Here is a 14,769-nt window from a genome sequence, read left to right as displayed (position 1 = left end):
AGAGTTCCTGTGGGTTGTGACCCACAGGTTGAGAACTGCTGAATTAGATGCTAAAAAACATTTGACAAATTTAACATCCTTTATGATAAAATCCCTCAACAAACTCAATATAGAAAGAACGTACCTGATACGATGTATATGTTTGGCCTTCCAAGTCTCACGTTGAAGTTTGATCCCCAGTGTTGAAGGTGGGGTCTGGTGGGAGGTATTTGAGTCATGAGGGCAGATCCTTCATGCATTCTTTAATGCCTTTGCCATGATCATGAGTTCTCACTTTATTAGTTCACATAGAACTAGTTGTTTGAAAGAGCCTGGCACCACCTCCTTCATCTCTTTTGCTCCTTCTTTCACCACGTGACACTTCTGCTCCCCCTTCAACTTCTTCATGGATTGGAAGTTCACTGAAGCCCTCACCAGAAGCAGATGCTGGTGAATTGTTTTTTTGTACAGTCTGCAGACCCCTGAGCCAAATAAACCTCTTTTCTTTATAAATTACTCAGCCTCGGGCATTCCACTACAGCAGTGCAAAATGAGCTAATACAACACCTCAAAACAGTAAAGGTCATGTATGACACACCTACAGCTAACATCATCCTGAATGGGAAAAAAAGAAAAGCGTTTCTTCTAAGCTCTGGAACAAGATAGGAATGCCCGCTTTTACCAACTTTGTTCAACATAACATGGGAAGTGCTAGCCAGGATAATTAGGCAAAAGAAAGAAATAAAGGGCATCCAAGTTGGAAAGGAAGAAGTCAAATTAGCTTTGTTCACCAACGACAATGATCTTATATTTAGAAAAAACTAAAAACTCCACCGTAAAAACTTTTACAACTGATAAACAAATTCAGTAACATTGCAAGATACAAAATCAAAATCAAAATGCAAAAATCGGTAGCATCCTGAAAAGGGGAACAATCTGAAAAAAAAAATCAAGAAAGCAGTTCCATTTACAATAGCCATAAAACATATGAAATACCTAGGAATAAATTGGACCAAAGAAGTGTCTGCATGGAAAACTATAAAAAAAACTGATGGAAAAAATTGAAGAGGACACAAAAAATGGAAAGATACTCCATGCTTATAGAGTAGAAGAATTAGTATTAGTAATGAATAGTACCCAAGCAATTTACAGATTCAATGCAATCTCTAGCATTATAACAACATTCTTGATAGAAATAGAAAAAGCAATCCTAAAATTTGTATGGGAACACAAAAGATCCCAAATAGCTGAAGCCATCCTGAGCAAAGAGAAAAAAATCTAGAGACATAACACTACCTGACTGTCAAATATGCTACAAATCCACAGTAAACAAAACAGCATGATGCTATGCATAAAAACAGACACACACACCAATGAAATGGAATAGAGAACCCTGAAACAAATCCATGCATTTACGTTACGTTTTTTAGACAAGGGCTCCAAGACTGTACCTTTAGGAACAGATAGTCTCTTCAATAAATAAGGCTAAAGAAACTCTTAACCATAAGCAGGAGAATGAAACCAGGCTTCTGTCTCTCACCATATGCAAACACCAACGCAGATTAAATTTTGAAACCGAAAACATGAAACCATGAAACTTCCCAAAGAAAACATTTGAGGAAACATTCCAGGATACTGGTCTAAGCAAAATTTGGGGAGTGAGACTTGAAAAGGACAGGGAACAAAAGCAAAAATGGGCAAATGGGATTAGATTTAGCAAAAAGTGCTCTGCACAGCCAAGGAAACAATTATCAAAGAGAAGAAACAGCTTGCAAAATGAGAGGAATTATTTGCAGATCTCACAAGGGATTAATAAGCAGAATATATAAGGAGCTTAACTCAATAGCAAGTAATCATCATCATTTTTAGATGGGCTAAAGATATGAAGAGCCATCAAAAGAAGACATAGAAATGGTTAACAGATATGTGGGGAAATGTTCACTATCACTAATCATCAGGGAAATGCAAATTAAAACCACAGAGAGATATCATCTCAACCCAGTTAAAATGGTTTTTATCAAGAAGACAAAAAAATAAAGGAGAAAAGGTAACCCTCATATGCTGTTGGTGAGAATGCAAATTAGCACAGCCACTATGGAAAACTGTATGGAAGTTCCTCAAAACACTAGAAATAGAACTGCCTTACCATCCAGCATTCCCCCTACCGGGTATATATCCGAAAGAAAGACAAAGCAGTAAATTGAGGAGCTGTGTACACTCCCATGTTTATTTCAGCATTATTCACAGTGACCAAAATATGGGATGAATCTGTCTATGGATGAATGAATAAAGGAAATACGGTATTTGCACACAATGGACTATTATTCACCCATAGAGATGAAGAAAATCTTACCATTTGTGGAGCATGGTTAGAACTGGGTGTCACCGTGTTAAATGAAATAACCAGAAACACAAAGAAAAGTATTTCATGTTCTCACTCATATGAGGAGGAAAGAAGTTGTGTTAGTTTTTCAACAGTACAAAGTTTGAATGTATTAAGAGAGCAACTTTTCTCTTTTGCATTCAGTGTGCTTTTTTTACACTTCGTATTTCAAAATATTAAGGGAGTGAAAATGTTTTTGTCACAAGGATACCTGGTGTAAGGCATAAGTCTGGGCTTTTAGCGTGCCCATCACCAGAATAGTGTTCAATCATCAGACCAGATAGGTCAGTTTTCACCCTTCCCAGATGTGAATGTCCTTTACATCTCTTTGAGCCCATGTGTGCCCAATGTTTAGTTACCAATTATTAAAGAGTACAAGTGGTGTTTGTTTTTCCATACTCAAGAAACTTCAGTTAGACTAATGGTCTCCGGTTCCATCCAAGTTGCCACAAAAGACATTATTTCATTCCTTTTTCATAGCTGAGTAGTACTCCATAGGGGGTGTGTATCTATCGCGTTTTCTTTACCACTCATGAATTGGTGGGCACTTAGGTTGATTCCACGTCTTTATAATTATGAATTGTGCTGCAGTAACCATTCTAGTGCAGAATTCTATTTTTTGATAAAATAAATTATTTTCCTTCGGATAAATACCAAGCAGTGGGATTGCTGGACCAAATGTTAACCTACATTTATTACTTTGAGGAATCTCCATACTTTTCCCATAGAGGCTGCACTACCTGCAATCTCACCAAGCATGTATAAGAAATCCCATCTTTCCACATCTACACCAGCATCTGTTGTGTTGTGTGTGTTTTTTTTTTACTTTTGAGTGATGGCCATTCTGAAAGCAGTCAAGTGGTATCTCATTGTGATTTTAATTTACATTTTCCTGATGATTAATGATGTTTAGTTTTTTCTTCATGTATTTGTTGGCCATTAGTCTATCTTCTTTTGAAAAACTTCTCTTCATGTCTTTTGTCCACTTTTTAACGGGGTTGATTGGGGTTTTTTATTGATTTGTTTGAGCTCTTTGTAGATTCTTAATATTAGTAGCTGCTCATTGGATAGAGAGTTTACAAATATTTTCTCCTTTTCTGTAGGTTGTCTGTTAACTCTTATTATTTCCTTTGCTGTACAGAAGCCTTTTAATTTAACTAAGTCTCACTTATTTTTTTGTTATTGTTGTTGATGTATTTGCCTTTGGAGTTTTAGTCACAAATTATCTGACTAGGCCGATGTGTAGAAGAGTTTTCTTTACATTGTCTTCTAGAAATTTATGGTTTCATGCCTTCCATTTAAATCTTTTATCCATCTCAAATTAATTATTGTATATGGAAAGAGATAGGGGTCCTGTTTCATTCTTTGCATGTGGCTATACAGTTTTCCTAGCACCATTTATTGAATAGGGCTTCCTTTCCCCAGAGTATGCTGTTCTCTGCTTTGTTAAAAATCAGTTGGTTGTAGGCAGATGATTTTTTTCTGTGTGTTCTCTATTTTGTTTCGTTGGTCTAGTCTCTACTTTTTATACCATTACCATGCTGTTTGGGTTACTATAGCCTTGTAGTATAATTTGAAGTCAGGTATTGTGATGCCTCCAGATTTGTTCATTTTGCTTAGGATTTCTGTGGCTATTGAGGCTCTTTTTTGTTTCCAAATGGAGCATACAGTTAGTGGTATTTTGATGAGGGTTGTGTTGAATCTGTAAATCATTTCAGGTAGTATAGACATTGAGGAGTATACCTCCCAGCCACAGTGGAGTTTACCTCTGTTTCTTCTCCTTCATTTTGGGAGCCCCCTGTCACCTCTAATGCTCTCTTCAGAAGGTTGATCTGAAGGTGGATATCCATTCAACCCTTTTGATCCTCTCCATGACAGCAGTGTGTACAGACTGCTTCTGGCCTACCAGCCTGGCCTCCTCCATCTGTTTTTGTTTGAGTTTGTCTTTACTCAGTGTTCGGTTGAAATTTTACACCATTGATATACATGGATTCAGTTTTTAAAAGAATGTTATCTTCTGTTCCCTGGCTGATAACCATAAGAAAACCATTACCCCCCATCCAAGAAATGTTTACCATTGAATATATTTTCCACAGTATCACTGATTAAGATACTGCCTACACATTTTAAAATTTCATTTTTTTATTATTTCATTTTGTAGCATTATACCAATATATAAACCATTGACTTATCTGATCAAAACTGCTTTTGTATCTTTATGAGAAGGTTGGCACATTGCCAGGAGTGACTGGAGTAACCGAAATCAGAATTAGAGCAAGAGACACCAGTTCGCCCTTCAGTTCCTGACCAAATGTTTCTTTTACCATTGTCATATAAATTATTTTTTTGATGTTGCCATTTTAAATATTTATATTCTCAAATCTACAAAGAAAAATAAATAGCACTCTAAAAATTCATGTGCAGTTATTTTAATTGGCAGAGGCAATGGAGTGGATCAAGAAGAAACTTAATGAATGTAATACATTTCGTTCTGTGGATCCCTTTGAAATAATTTGTCCTGCAGTCACAACCATCATGTATTTTATGTTACCCTGAAGCTATGGTGTTTGCATTATAATAAAGAACACTGGAGGAACACTTATTAAAGAGGAAGGCCTGTCACTTTAAACGCATCCACTAAATCCTGAAAGCACCATAAAGCCCTGTTCACTTTCACATTCTAACGCGAAGCAAGCTGTAGTCTAAATTAGTTTTTGGCCAATAAATTAGACTTCTTCATTATTAACAAATAAGTCCAAGTACAAGTTTGGGTGCCCCAAGGAATAGCGGTCCCTCGCGGGGCTCTGCTTGGAAAAGCTCTGCTCATGTTGTAACTGTGTGTTTGTAGCAAGGGTGCCTCTGGGGCCGTCAGAAGAGGGGGCACACTTCGTCAGAGCCAGGGTGAGCCAAGAATCTAAATGAAATGCTCTTTTATAATCACACTTTAATTTCGACCAAAACCATGCGGTCCAGCATGGTCCTGTGTATTATTCATCATATTTGGTTCTAGGTGACCTTTGACTGTTTCCAAAAATAACTATATTCTCAAAAAAGAGTTGCTGTGATTTGTGGGGGTTTGTTTGCTTTGTTTTAGTTTTGTTATACTTTTTCAGTGTAGACAAGCTGTCCCCTCAGTGCCCTCTGGGGAAGCAGTACCCTAGAAATAGATGTGAGGACCAGTCAGGGACCTGTCTTTCAGAGGCAGACAGGCCTGGGTGCAAAGCCCGGCTCTGCGACATGCTGATGTCAGGACAGTGAGGGACATAGTTTCCCTCCCTGCGAGCTGCAGTTTCCCCTTCCATTACAGGTAGCAGGAGAGTGCTGTTCACTTCACAGATCTATTAGATTGTAAAGTCTTGCCTGTGCTTGGGATAGAATATGCCTTCAAGAGAGGGTGGCTGATGTTAATTATCTTGAAAAATTATAGGACACTGTCATAACTGACTTATACAGTGGAAAATAATCACAAAGTATGATCACTTTTCCATGCAACAAAACACAAAATATTTCTAAATAAGTTGTTGCATAAAATAAATGTGCAACCCCTTTTATATAGTACTAAACTTATGAACCAGAAGTTTGTTAAAAGTATGATCTTGAAAAACCGTGGGCTACAGCAGCACCCAGGGTTTGCATGCATCCTGCAGCTGCCTTACCTAGCTCCAAGGGGAGAGTCCTGGAGACTAAGGTTGTTGATGCTGCCCACAAAAATTTGCAGACACGTGTCCTGATGAAGCTGAGCCTGCAAGGCTATAAGATGCCCTGAGTAAGATGATCAGAAGCCAAGGAGGATTCCCAGAAGAGTCTTTATGATTTCAGAAGTCCAGTTTACGAGGCTTTGAACAAGAAGAAAAAGTCATCATTTTCCTTTCTGTTAAATGAGATTTTACAGCCTAGTTACTGAAGAACCTTCGGTTTGATTTCAAGGTTTTCCTTATTCCGCTTTCTCCTTGTCCCACATCTCCAGGTCATCAGAGACTAAATGACAAAGAAGAATCATCTTCCTTAGCCTCTCTTTTGTCTCCCGAGCCCAGGATTCCTTTGTCTATGTTCTAGGGCAGGACTTCTGCTTTTATCTGTGTCACACAGGAGCCCGTTGCAGAGACGTATCATGCAGTGTGGCAGCTTTGTAAGACCACGGCACCACCCCCGGGTTCAGATTCCACTTCTACTATTCACTAACCACACGGACGTGGGCTGGCACCACAGTGTGTGTGCAAAGTGAGACACTGACAGGGCCTCACTCATAGATTAGCATTCAGGATGAAAGACATGGATGTCGGGGAGGCATTTAAACCAGTTCCCAGACACAGCACGTGGTGAGCACCTGAAAGCTGCTACTGCTTTCCTCACACAGCTTGTCACGAGTGTGAACACGTCCATCATTCACAATTCAGAACACTTACTAAATTGCTATCTTTTACCTATTTAAGTTAGAAGAGATCAAAAGGTCAAAGGCCACGGTGTCAGCAAGGTACAGAAACACAGGCGTTGTCAACCACCATTGCTGGGGAGGGTAATCGTGCGACCTCTTTGCAAGGCAGTTCAGCAGTGTCTATTAAAATTACAGACATACATTTTTAAAAAGTATGATCTGGAGTATCCAGAAAAAGACAGGCTTAAGCCAGAGGAAGCAAATTAGCAGAGAGGTGGCAGAGTGGGGAGACTTAACAACAGAGACCCTAAGAGAAAGGCCTGAGGCCACAGCCCCTGTCTGCCACATCCTGGCTGTGTGACCCTGGGCAGTTCCTGACCTGCCTGTGCCTCAGTCTCCTCGTGTATAAAATGACCACAGTAACACTACCTAGGAGCATAAGGCTATGATCAGGAATAAATGAGTTAATACTTTCAAAGCACTTAAACTAGTGCTAGCAAACCCTAAGTGCCATCCAGGTGTTTAATTTAAAATATTTTTAAAGAAAGAGCCCAAAATTAACAGACAACCACTAATCAGTTATAAGCTCAACTAGATCCTTTTCTTTTTTTTCTTTTTGCAGTTTTTGGCCAGGGCTGGTGCCCTACTCCTTTGATCCACAGGCACTGCCCACGACTAGATCCTTTCCTCACCCAGCCTCTAACTAAGCAAATTTTTTAAATACTCAATTTTTTTTTTTTTTTTTAGAAATGAGGTCTTGCAGGCTAGCAAGTGCTTCATTTCTTAATAGTTTTGTACACACTAAAACTGTGGCATCTAAAAGATATCCCATGGCTTTATTCTGAGCAGAGTGCAAATGAAAATTACCAGCTCCGGTTTGCTGTGCAGCTGTGCTTGCCCTTCTCCTGCTGGGTGGTCTCCATGAGTTAGGCACACTGTGCGAACACATCGACATAAATACAGATGTATTACTCTGAAATGAAACGATGAAACAAAACGACTGATTTTAATAAACTAAGGAACACTCCTTTCTCCACACGATCTTGAAACGGTCCAGCTGAAGACCAGAACATTCCATAGCCTGACGTCCTCTGTGTGCGGAGTCAGAGCCACGGCGTGTGGCGAGCCCGGCCCTCTGTGCTCCCTGGTGAAGGCTGACCAGGCGTTATCCCAGAGGGCAACGGAGCTCATGTATCTCTGCACTGATGATGGCAAGACATTTCCCAAGATGGTCATTGCCTGGGAAGAGATGTCATCCCTTTCCCCGGATGCCCCATCTTCGCCTAATGTGCCAACAAAGCACCATGAAGAACAACACTCCCCCAAGACAACGAGCCTCCCCAGAAAGTTACAAGCGTTAAATCACTTATTTGCAAGTATATTTGTGGCTGATAAATGGAACAGACTTTCATTTGGACAAATGTCCATTTTCTCATACTGATTTGAACCAGGATTTTTAAAGACAAAGCCCATCAAACATTAGATAAGCATTTTAAGTTAATGGACCGTGTAGTCCTATTTCCCCACAAACTAAGGAAGCATCATATTATGTCCTATTTTTACAGCAACATCAATTATTAATATGTATATTTTTGCTGACAGAGGACCTTGCTATAAATGTGGGTTTCGTTATTCTGTTCTGGGTCATTAACTGTGGAAAGCTTGTAAATATAATGGTTTATTCACATGGGAAGCCTTCATTAAGATGCATTATTCTACAGCTGATGTATTTCAATATATAGCGTGCTATCCTGTTCTCTATCTCCCTTTAATATTCGTAATTTATTTTTAAATGAGTTGCTGTTTATGCGGCGAGTTAACAAATTTGAATTCCGTACGAACAAAGTTGCTAAAGAGGAAACGATGTTTTAGCCCAAAGGAAAAGCTGCTCATTAACCTAGGTCCTAAATATGGTACAACCTTTAAATTCAAAAGCAACTAGAGAAAGAAGCTACAAATGACCCAAATGTATTTTTGTCAGAGAAAGTCTATATCAAGAAACATGCATGAATACACACACATTAACGGCACAGCGTGGTGCAAGGGGAGACGCAGGGAGCCGAGAGCCAGGAGACCTGCTTGCCGGCTGCTCCAGTGACATCCAAAGATGGAAAGTTCTGAACCTCCATATCCTCATCTGTTCAATGGGAGAGTCGTGTCCTCATGTCCACTTTGACAAATGGATGTGGACACCAACATGGAAACTCAGCTAAGAAGGACAGAGTGCACGGGCCTGTCCCGGGAGCCGAGGAGGACTCGCTGAGGGCTCAGGGAGTGTTCAGAAGTGCACTGGCCTCCCCCCATAAAGCTGCTGATGGCACACACCGATGTGAAGTCACTGATGACTTCATTCATGTTTAGGGATGAAAGGCGAAAAGGCCAAGCTACAAAGGAAATCTATAAATAACAACAGAAACCATGTAATTGGGGGTAATTCATTAAACAGTAGAGAATCAGCATTAATGCAAGACTTTGAAATGATTGTACACCCCCGTGAGAGGCAAAGAAATTGGATATTTGTGGCAGACGTCCGTTTTGACTTCTTCATGAAAACAATTACCTTTCAAATTGCCATTAGAAAGATTGATGTCTCTCAGCGAACTAGGAACTTCTGTTTTTACATTTAAAATGAAAAAAAATGAAATGAAAATAATTACCTAGAAAATATAAGCATTTGATCTTTTAATGATTAAATAAAGGAAATATGTGTTTTTTTTTTTTTTTTTTTTATTGTTGGGGATTCACTGAGGGTACAATAAGCCAGTTACACTGATTGCAATTGTTAGGTAAAGTCCCTCTTGCAATCATGTCTTGCCCCCATAAAGTGTGACACACACTAAGGCCCCACCCTCCTCCCTCCATCCCTCTTTCTTCTCCCCCCCCCCATAAACTTAATTGTCATAACAGTCAAGATGAGAAGCTAATTAAGGACACAACTCCCTTCACCATAGTTTCAAAGAAAATGAAATACCTAGGAATATACTTAACGAAGGAGGTGAAGGACCTCTATAAAGAAAACTATGAAATCCTCAGAAAGGAAATAGCAGAGGATATTAACAAATGGAAGAACATACCATGCTCATGGATGGGAAGAATCAACATTGTTAAAATGTCTATACTTCCCAAAGCTATCTACCTATTCAATGCCATTCCTATCAAGGTACCTACATCGTACTTTCAATATTTGGAAAAAATGATTCTGCGTTTTGTATGGAACCGGAAAAAACCCCGTATAGCTAAGGCAGTTCTCTGTAACAAAAATAAAGCTGGGGGCATCAGCATACCAGATTTTAGTCTGTACTACATAGCCATAGTGCTCAAGACAGCATGGTACTGGCACAAAAACAGAGACATAGACACTTGGAATCAAATTGAACACCAAGAAATGAAACTAACATCTTACAACCACCTAATCTTTGATAAACCAAACAAGAATTTACCTTGGGGGAAAGACTCCCTATTCAATAAATGGTGTTGGGAGAACTGGATGTCTACATGTAAAAGACTGAAACTGGACCCACACCTTTCCCCACTCACAAAAATTGATTCAAGATGGATAAAGGACTTAAATTTAAGGCATGAAACAATAAAAATCCTCAAAGAAAGCATAGGAAAAACACTGGAAGATATTGGCCTGGGGGAAGACTTCATGAAGAAGACTGCCATGGCAATTGCAACAACAACAAAAATAAACAAATGGGACTTCATTAAACGGAAATATGTGTTTTTTAATTTTGACACAAAATACATAATGTGAAGAAAAATCATCTCTTGCAGTACTTGTGCCGTGAAACCGTTAGATCCTTTAACTCTTTTCTTCTCTTTCCTTTTTCTTTCTTTCTTTTTTTTTTTTTTAGAGACAGAGTTTCACTTTGTTGCCCTCGGTAGAGTGCCGTGACATCCCACCTCACAGCAACCACCACCTCCTGGGCTTTGGAGATCCTCCTGCCTCAGCCTCCCGAGTAGCTGGGACTAGAGGCGCCTGCCACAACGCCCGGCTATTTTTTTGCTGCAATTTGACCGGGGCTGGGTTTGAACCCACCACCCTCGGTATATGGGGCCGGCGCCCTGCTCACTGAGCCACAGGCGCCGCCCTGTTTAACTCTTTTCTTTAAAATGATTCTGTACTTCTCATTCTATATTTACTTTTAATGTAATTGTAGAGGGTTTTGTCACTGTCATAAAAGCTGAACATTCTCATTTTACTAAGAATATTTGTAAGTATCATATGTGCAATTTCCCTTGTTTTCACTCTTTTTATGGCATTAAGTGGACATTGTACTCTATCCCTGTGAAATCTTTCCAACTTCAGTTCATAGGTATTTCTTGGAATTTTTGTGTGTATGTGTGTGCTTATTGCATTTAACTATTTAATCCATTCAAAATTTACTTTAATATATGACTTTAGTTGAATCGTTAAGATTTGAATTTATAGTTTTGCTAATACCTTTCCTAAATAACATCTTGAATTCTGTCATCGTCGTCTTTCACAGCTTTTGAAATGGACTTTAATGTTGTTCTCTTGTCACCAGAAGCCTCTTTACACTGTAGCTCCCTAGCACTCCTGGGCTTCACACACTTAGTTATTGCTGCAGCTTGGCGTGATGACAACAGTCAAAGTAGCAACCGCAGGGAACGTTCCTCAAGCACTGACTCAAGGCCAGGCCCTGTGGCAGGGCTGCGGAGACTGTTCTATTCAATCTACAAAGCTGATGCTACTCCTAGATTAAAGGGGAGGAAACTCAGCCTCAGGAGATTAAGTACTTTGCACAAAATCACAAATGTAGCCAAGATTTAAACACAGACATTGTGCCCCCAAATCCTAGATCAGACAAACCAAGCATTGTTTCCTGCCTTTCCCATTTGCCAGCTGTCTGAATTTGGAAAAGTTAATTAGCCTCTCTGGTTCCACTTCCTTATGTGATAATAATACCTGCCTGGCTGGATTGTTGAAGGGTTGAGAGATTTTTTTTTTTTTTTGAGACAGAGTCTCATTATGTCACCCTCGGTAGAGTGCTGTGACATCACAGCTCACAGCAACCTCAAACTCTTGGGCTTAAGCAATTCTCTTGCCTCAGCCTCCCAAACAGCTGGGAGAGAGATTTTTTCTTTCTTTTTTTTTTAATTAAATCGTAGCTAGATACATTAATGCAATCATGGGGTACAATGTGCTAGTTTTATATACAATCTGAAATATTTTCATCAAACTGGTTAAGAAGTGAGTAGTGCTCAGCAGTGGGTCAGGAAGTAATACTTGGATTTTCTTCTCTGATTCCTCTTTTAAATGGCTTCTCTGAGTGTACCTTGGAAGTGAGAATCTGTATTCCTTAAAGTCTCTAGAATTTCAAGGAAAAAGATAACTTGGAAAAAATTCCTCAATTGTGTATTGAGAAATATTTGAGGATACTTTATGTGTAAAAAAAAAAAAAACCATAGTGGCTATAAAAACAAAGGAGCAAATATAAGAAAGAATTCTGAGAAAAGAAAAGCATGCCAATAAAAGTAAAACAATAACAGTAATCATCCCAAAATTCATATATGAATCCAAATAATGATTAGACACAACTAAAAGTCAAATTAGGTTTGGATGGTAAAATTAAAGACACTTCCTCTAACATAGTGCCAATAGACAAAGAAGAGATGGAAAATATAAAAGAGTCATGAAAGATCAGTCTGGTGGTCTGACATTTATCTAATATTTGCCAGAGAGAGAAATGGAGAAAAAGAAATAATAGAAGGAAAATTTACACAGTTGAACACATAATTCTTTGTAATGAATGGCCTACTAAAATAGAATATGAGTGAAGAAATGCCTACACCTAGAAACATTTTGATGAACTATCTAGACACATTCTGATAAACTTTGAAAACTCAAAGAGTAAGGCATCATAAATATTTTCAACGGGAAAAACAACTCATCTACAAAGGAACAGTGATTGAATGTGCAACAAGTTAGTCACTGTCAACTCTACATACTAGAAGTATTCTCCAAGGGAACTAATAAACTGCCATTAAGGTGGGAGAGCCAAATAAAGACATTTTTAGAAATGCACCTACTTAAAATATTTATGCCCATACAGATTCATTCTGAAAGTTACACTCAAGGATGTGCTTCAGCAAAATGAAAACGGAGTACAAAAAAAAAGAAAAGAGTCAACAGAGAAACCAGGAAAACTTATAGTTAAATTAAAACAGTTGCTGATTTAAAAAATTAATCACAGTCTATGATTATAAATTAGAGGTTGAGAGAAGAAAAGCAAACACATGCAGAGGTCCTAGATAATGATAAAATACAGAAAAAGACAGAAACATGGGTTTTAATTAATGTGTTAAAAATTTTAAGAATAACTGGTAAGAGATTAAAATAAAAGACATAATTTTCAAACTATTATATGCAAAGCTAAGTCTATAAACCTAACAGAAAGCAGGAAAGGAAAAACAAATAAGAAAGTGATAGACAACTTAACATGACAGGATTAGCCCCAAATATTTCTTCCATACAATGAATAAAAATTTTCTTTTCTATAATTCTCACAGTGAGTTTTTTAAAATCCAGTTACATACATACTGTTGACAAGAGAGAAACCTCAACTATGTTGATGCTGAGAAATTCAACACGAACATAAAGTGTTAGTCATGTCAGGGACTTGTAGTTAAATAGGCAGAGAATCTGCACCTTTGTAGTTCTTCTGTGCCTTTGGCAGGACACCACTGAAAATATTGACAAATTTGGTTAGTATAATATTTTTACCAGCTCTGTAGCATATATTATATTAAGCCTTCTCACTTATATTTTCAGAAACCACCTCCTTTCTTTAATGAAGCCAGCAGTACAATAATCCAGGCTGAAAAGGTGACCCGTCTGCGGAATGAAGTGCAGATGAAGCATGAAGAGGACTACAGGGAGGCCATGGTCACCATCAAGGATGACCTGAAGCTAATAGAAGGTCCAGACATCAAGGAGACTCTTCAGGAGCAGATCAGGAACTGGTTCATTGAGTGCAGGTACGCACAGGCTGCCTCGTGGCCTATCCAGATAGGCTCCTTCTGTAGTGGTTGAGCTCACTGTATGTTTTCAAGCACAAAATCATATTGACACAGTCGTGAGGTTTCTTGGCTTCAATTTAGGAAAGTTAAATTCCAAAGCTAAGAATTCAGAAATTAATTTTTTGATGAAATTACTTTCTGTCTTATTTTTTAAAAAAACATGGAACTGTGGTCCACATAGTACTTCTATGACCACAAGGAATGGAACGTCATGAGTGGATGACAACCCCACAATAATACAACTACACAGGCCAGGTCTCCCTGAAAGCCAGGGGACATAGCAAGGACTTCCCCTTCTGGGGCCTGACTGGCTTCTCTATTTGTAAGAGGCTTGAGATTTCAATCAGGCTCATCTGTGTCATGATCTTTCAAGGCAGCTGCTGATTCCTAACTCTGATTCCTAACACCTGCCCCACCCCCGTCACCCTGAAGTGATGGTTATGGAGGAGTTCTAGGGACAAGGCTCCAGGCCTATCTTATATTAAGGGTCTTCTTTAACATTCTTAAATGAAATGTTAAATTATTTAAAACTTGTTTACAAAATGTTTTTAAAGATATTCTTTATTAGAGCATTTTTCCAGCAAAACAAACACTCAGTGAGTGAGCTAATTAATCAGAGCAGTTTTTAAATGGATTTTATTTCAAGAGAGGAAGAAAAAAAAGAAGAATGTTGAAGTCCAAGAACTATGGGAGGCAGACTCAACCGTCTGTTTCTTTGATTGAGTTTTGTGCCATATCACATCAGGTACCAAGATGCTCAGACACCATCTCTGGTTAGCCCATCAGAACGAGAGAATTTAATTGTTGGCAATAGAAAAATCAAACTTCCTCTTGGAAAATTCTATTAGGTTTTCTATCTGAGACAGGCAGCCTCTATGATGGCCTCCAGCGACCTCCATACCCCTGCCAAGGGTGATCTGACCCTAGTAATTCCCTCCTAAAGCAAAGGGCATGGAATAGTCATCACCTCTCCTGGTCTCCTGTG

At 38.8% G+C, this 14,769-nt stretch overlaps 1 protein-coding gene across 1 annotated transcript in view; it reads left to right on the top strand.

Moving 5' to 3' along the window:
* IQCA1 (IQ motif containing with AAA domain 1) overlaps positions 1-14,769 on the top strand; it is a 164,955-nt gene that overhangs the window by 33,767 nt on the left and 116,419 nt on the right. The window contains exon 6 of the mRNA XM_053596990.1: positions 13,537-13,742. Within this exon, the coding sequence (XP_053452965.1) occupies positions 13,537-13,742 (206 nt within the window). The remainder of the gene's footprint in view (positions 1-13,536; positions 13,743-14,769) is intronic.

The sequence above is a fragment of the Nycticebus coucang genome, chromosome 7 (assembly GCF_027406575.1).
Source record: "Nycticebus coucang isolate mNycCou1 chromosome 7, mNycCou1.pri, whole genome shotgun sequence".
NCBI classification, from domain to species: Eukaryota; Metazoa; Chordata; class Mammalia; order Primates; family Lorisidae; genus Nycticebus; species Nycticebus coucang.
Note: the sequence above shows the minus strand (reverse complement) of the source record. Positions and strands in the feature narration are given on the sequence as shown.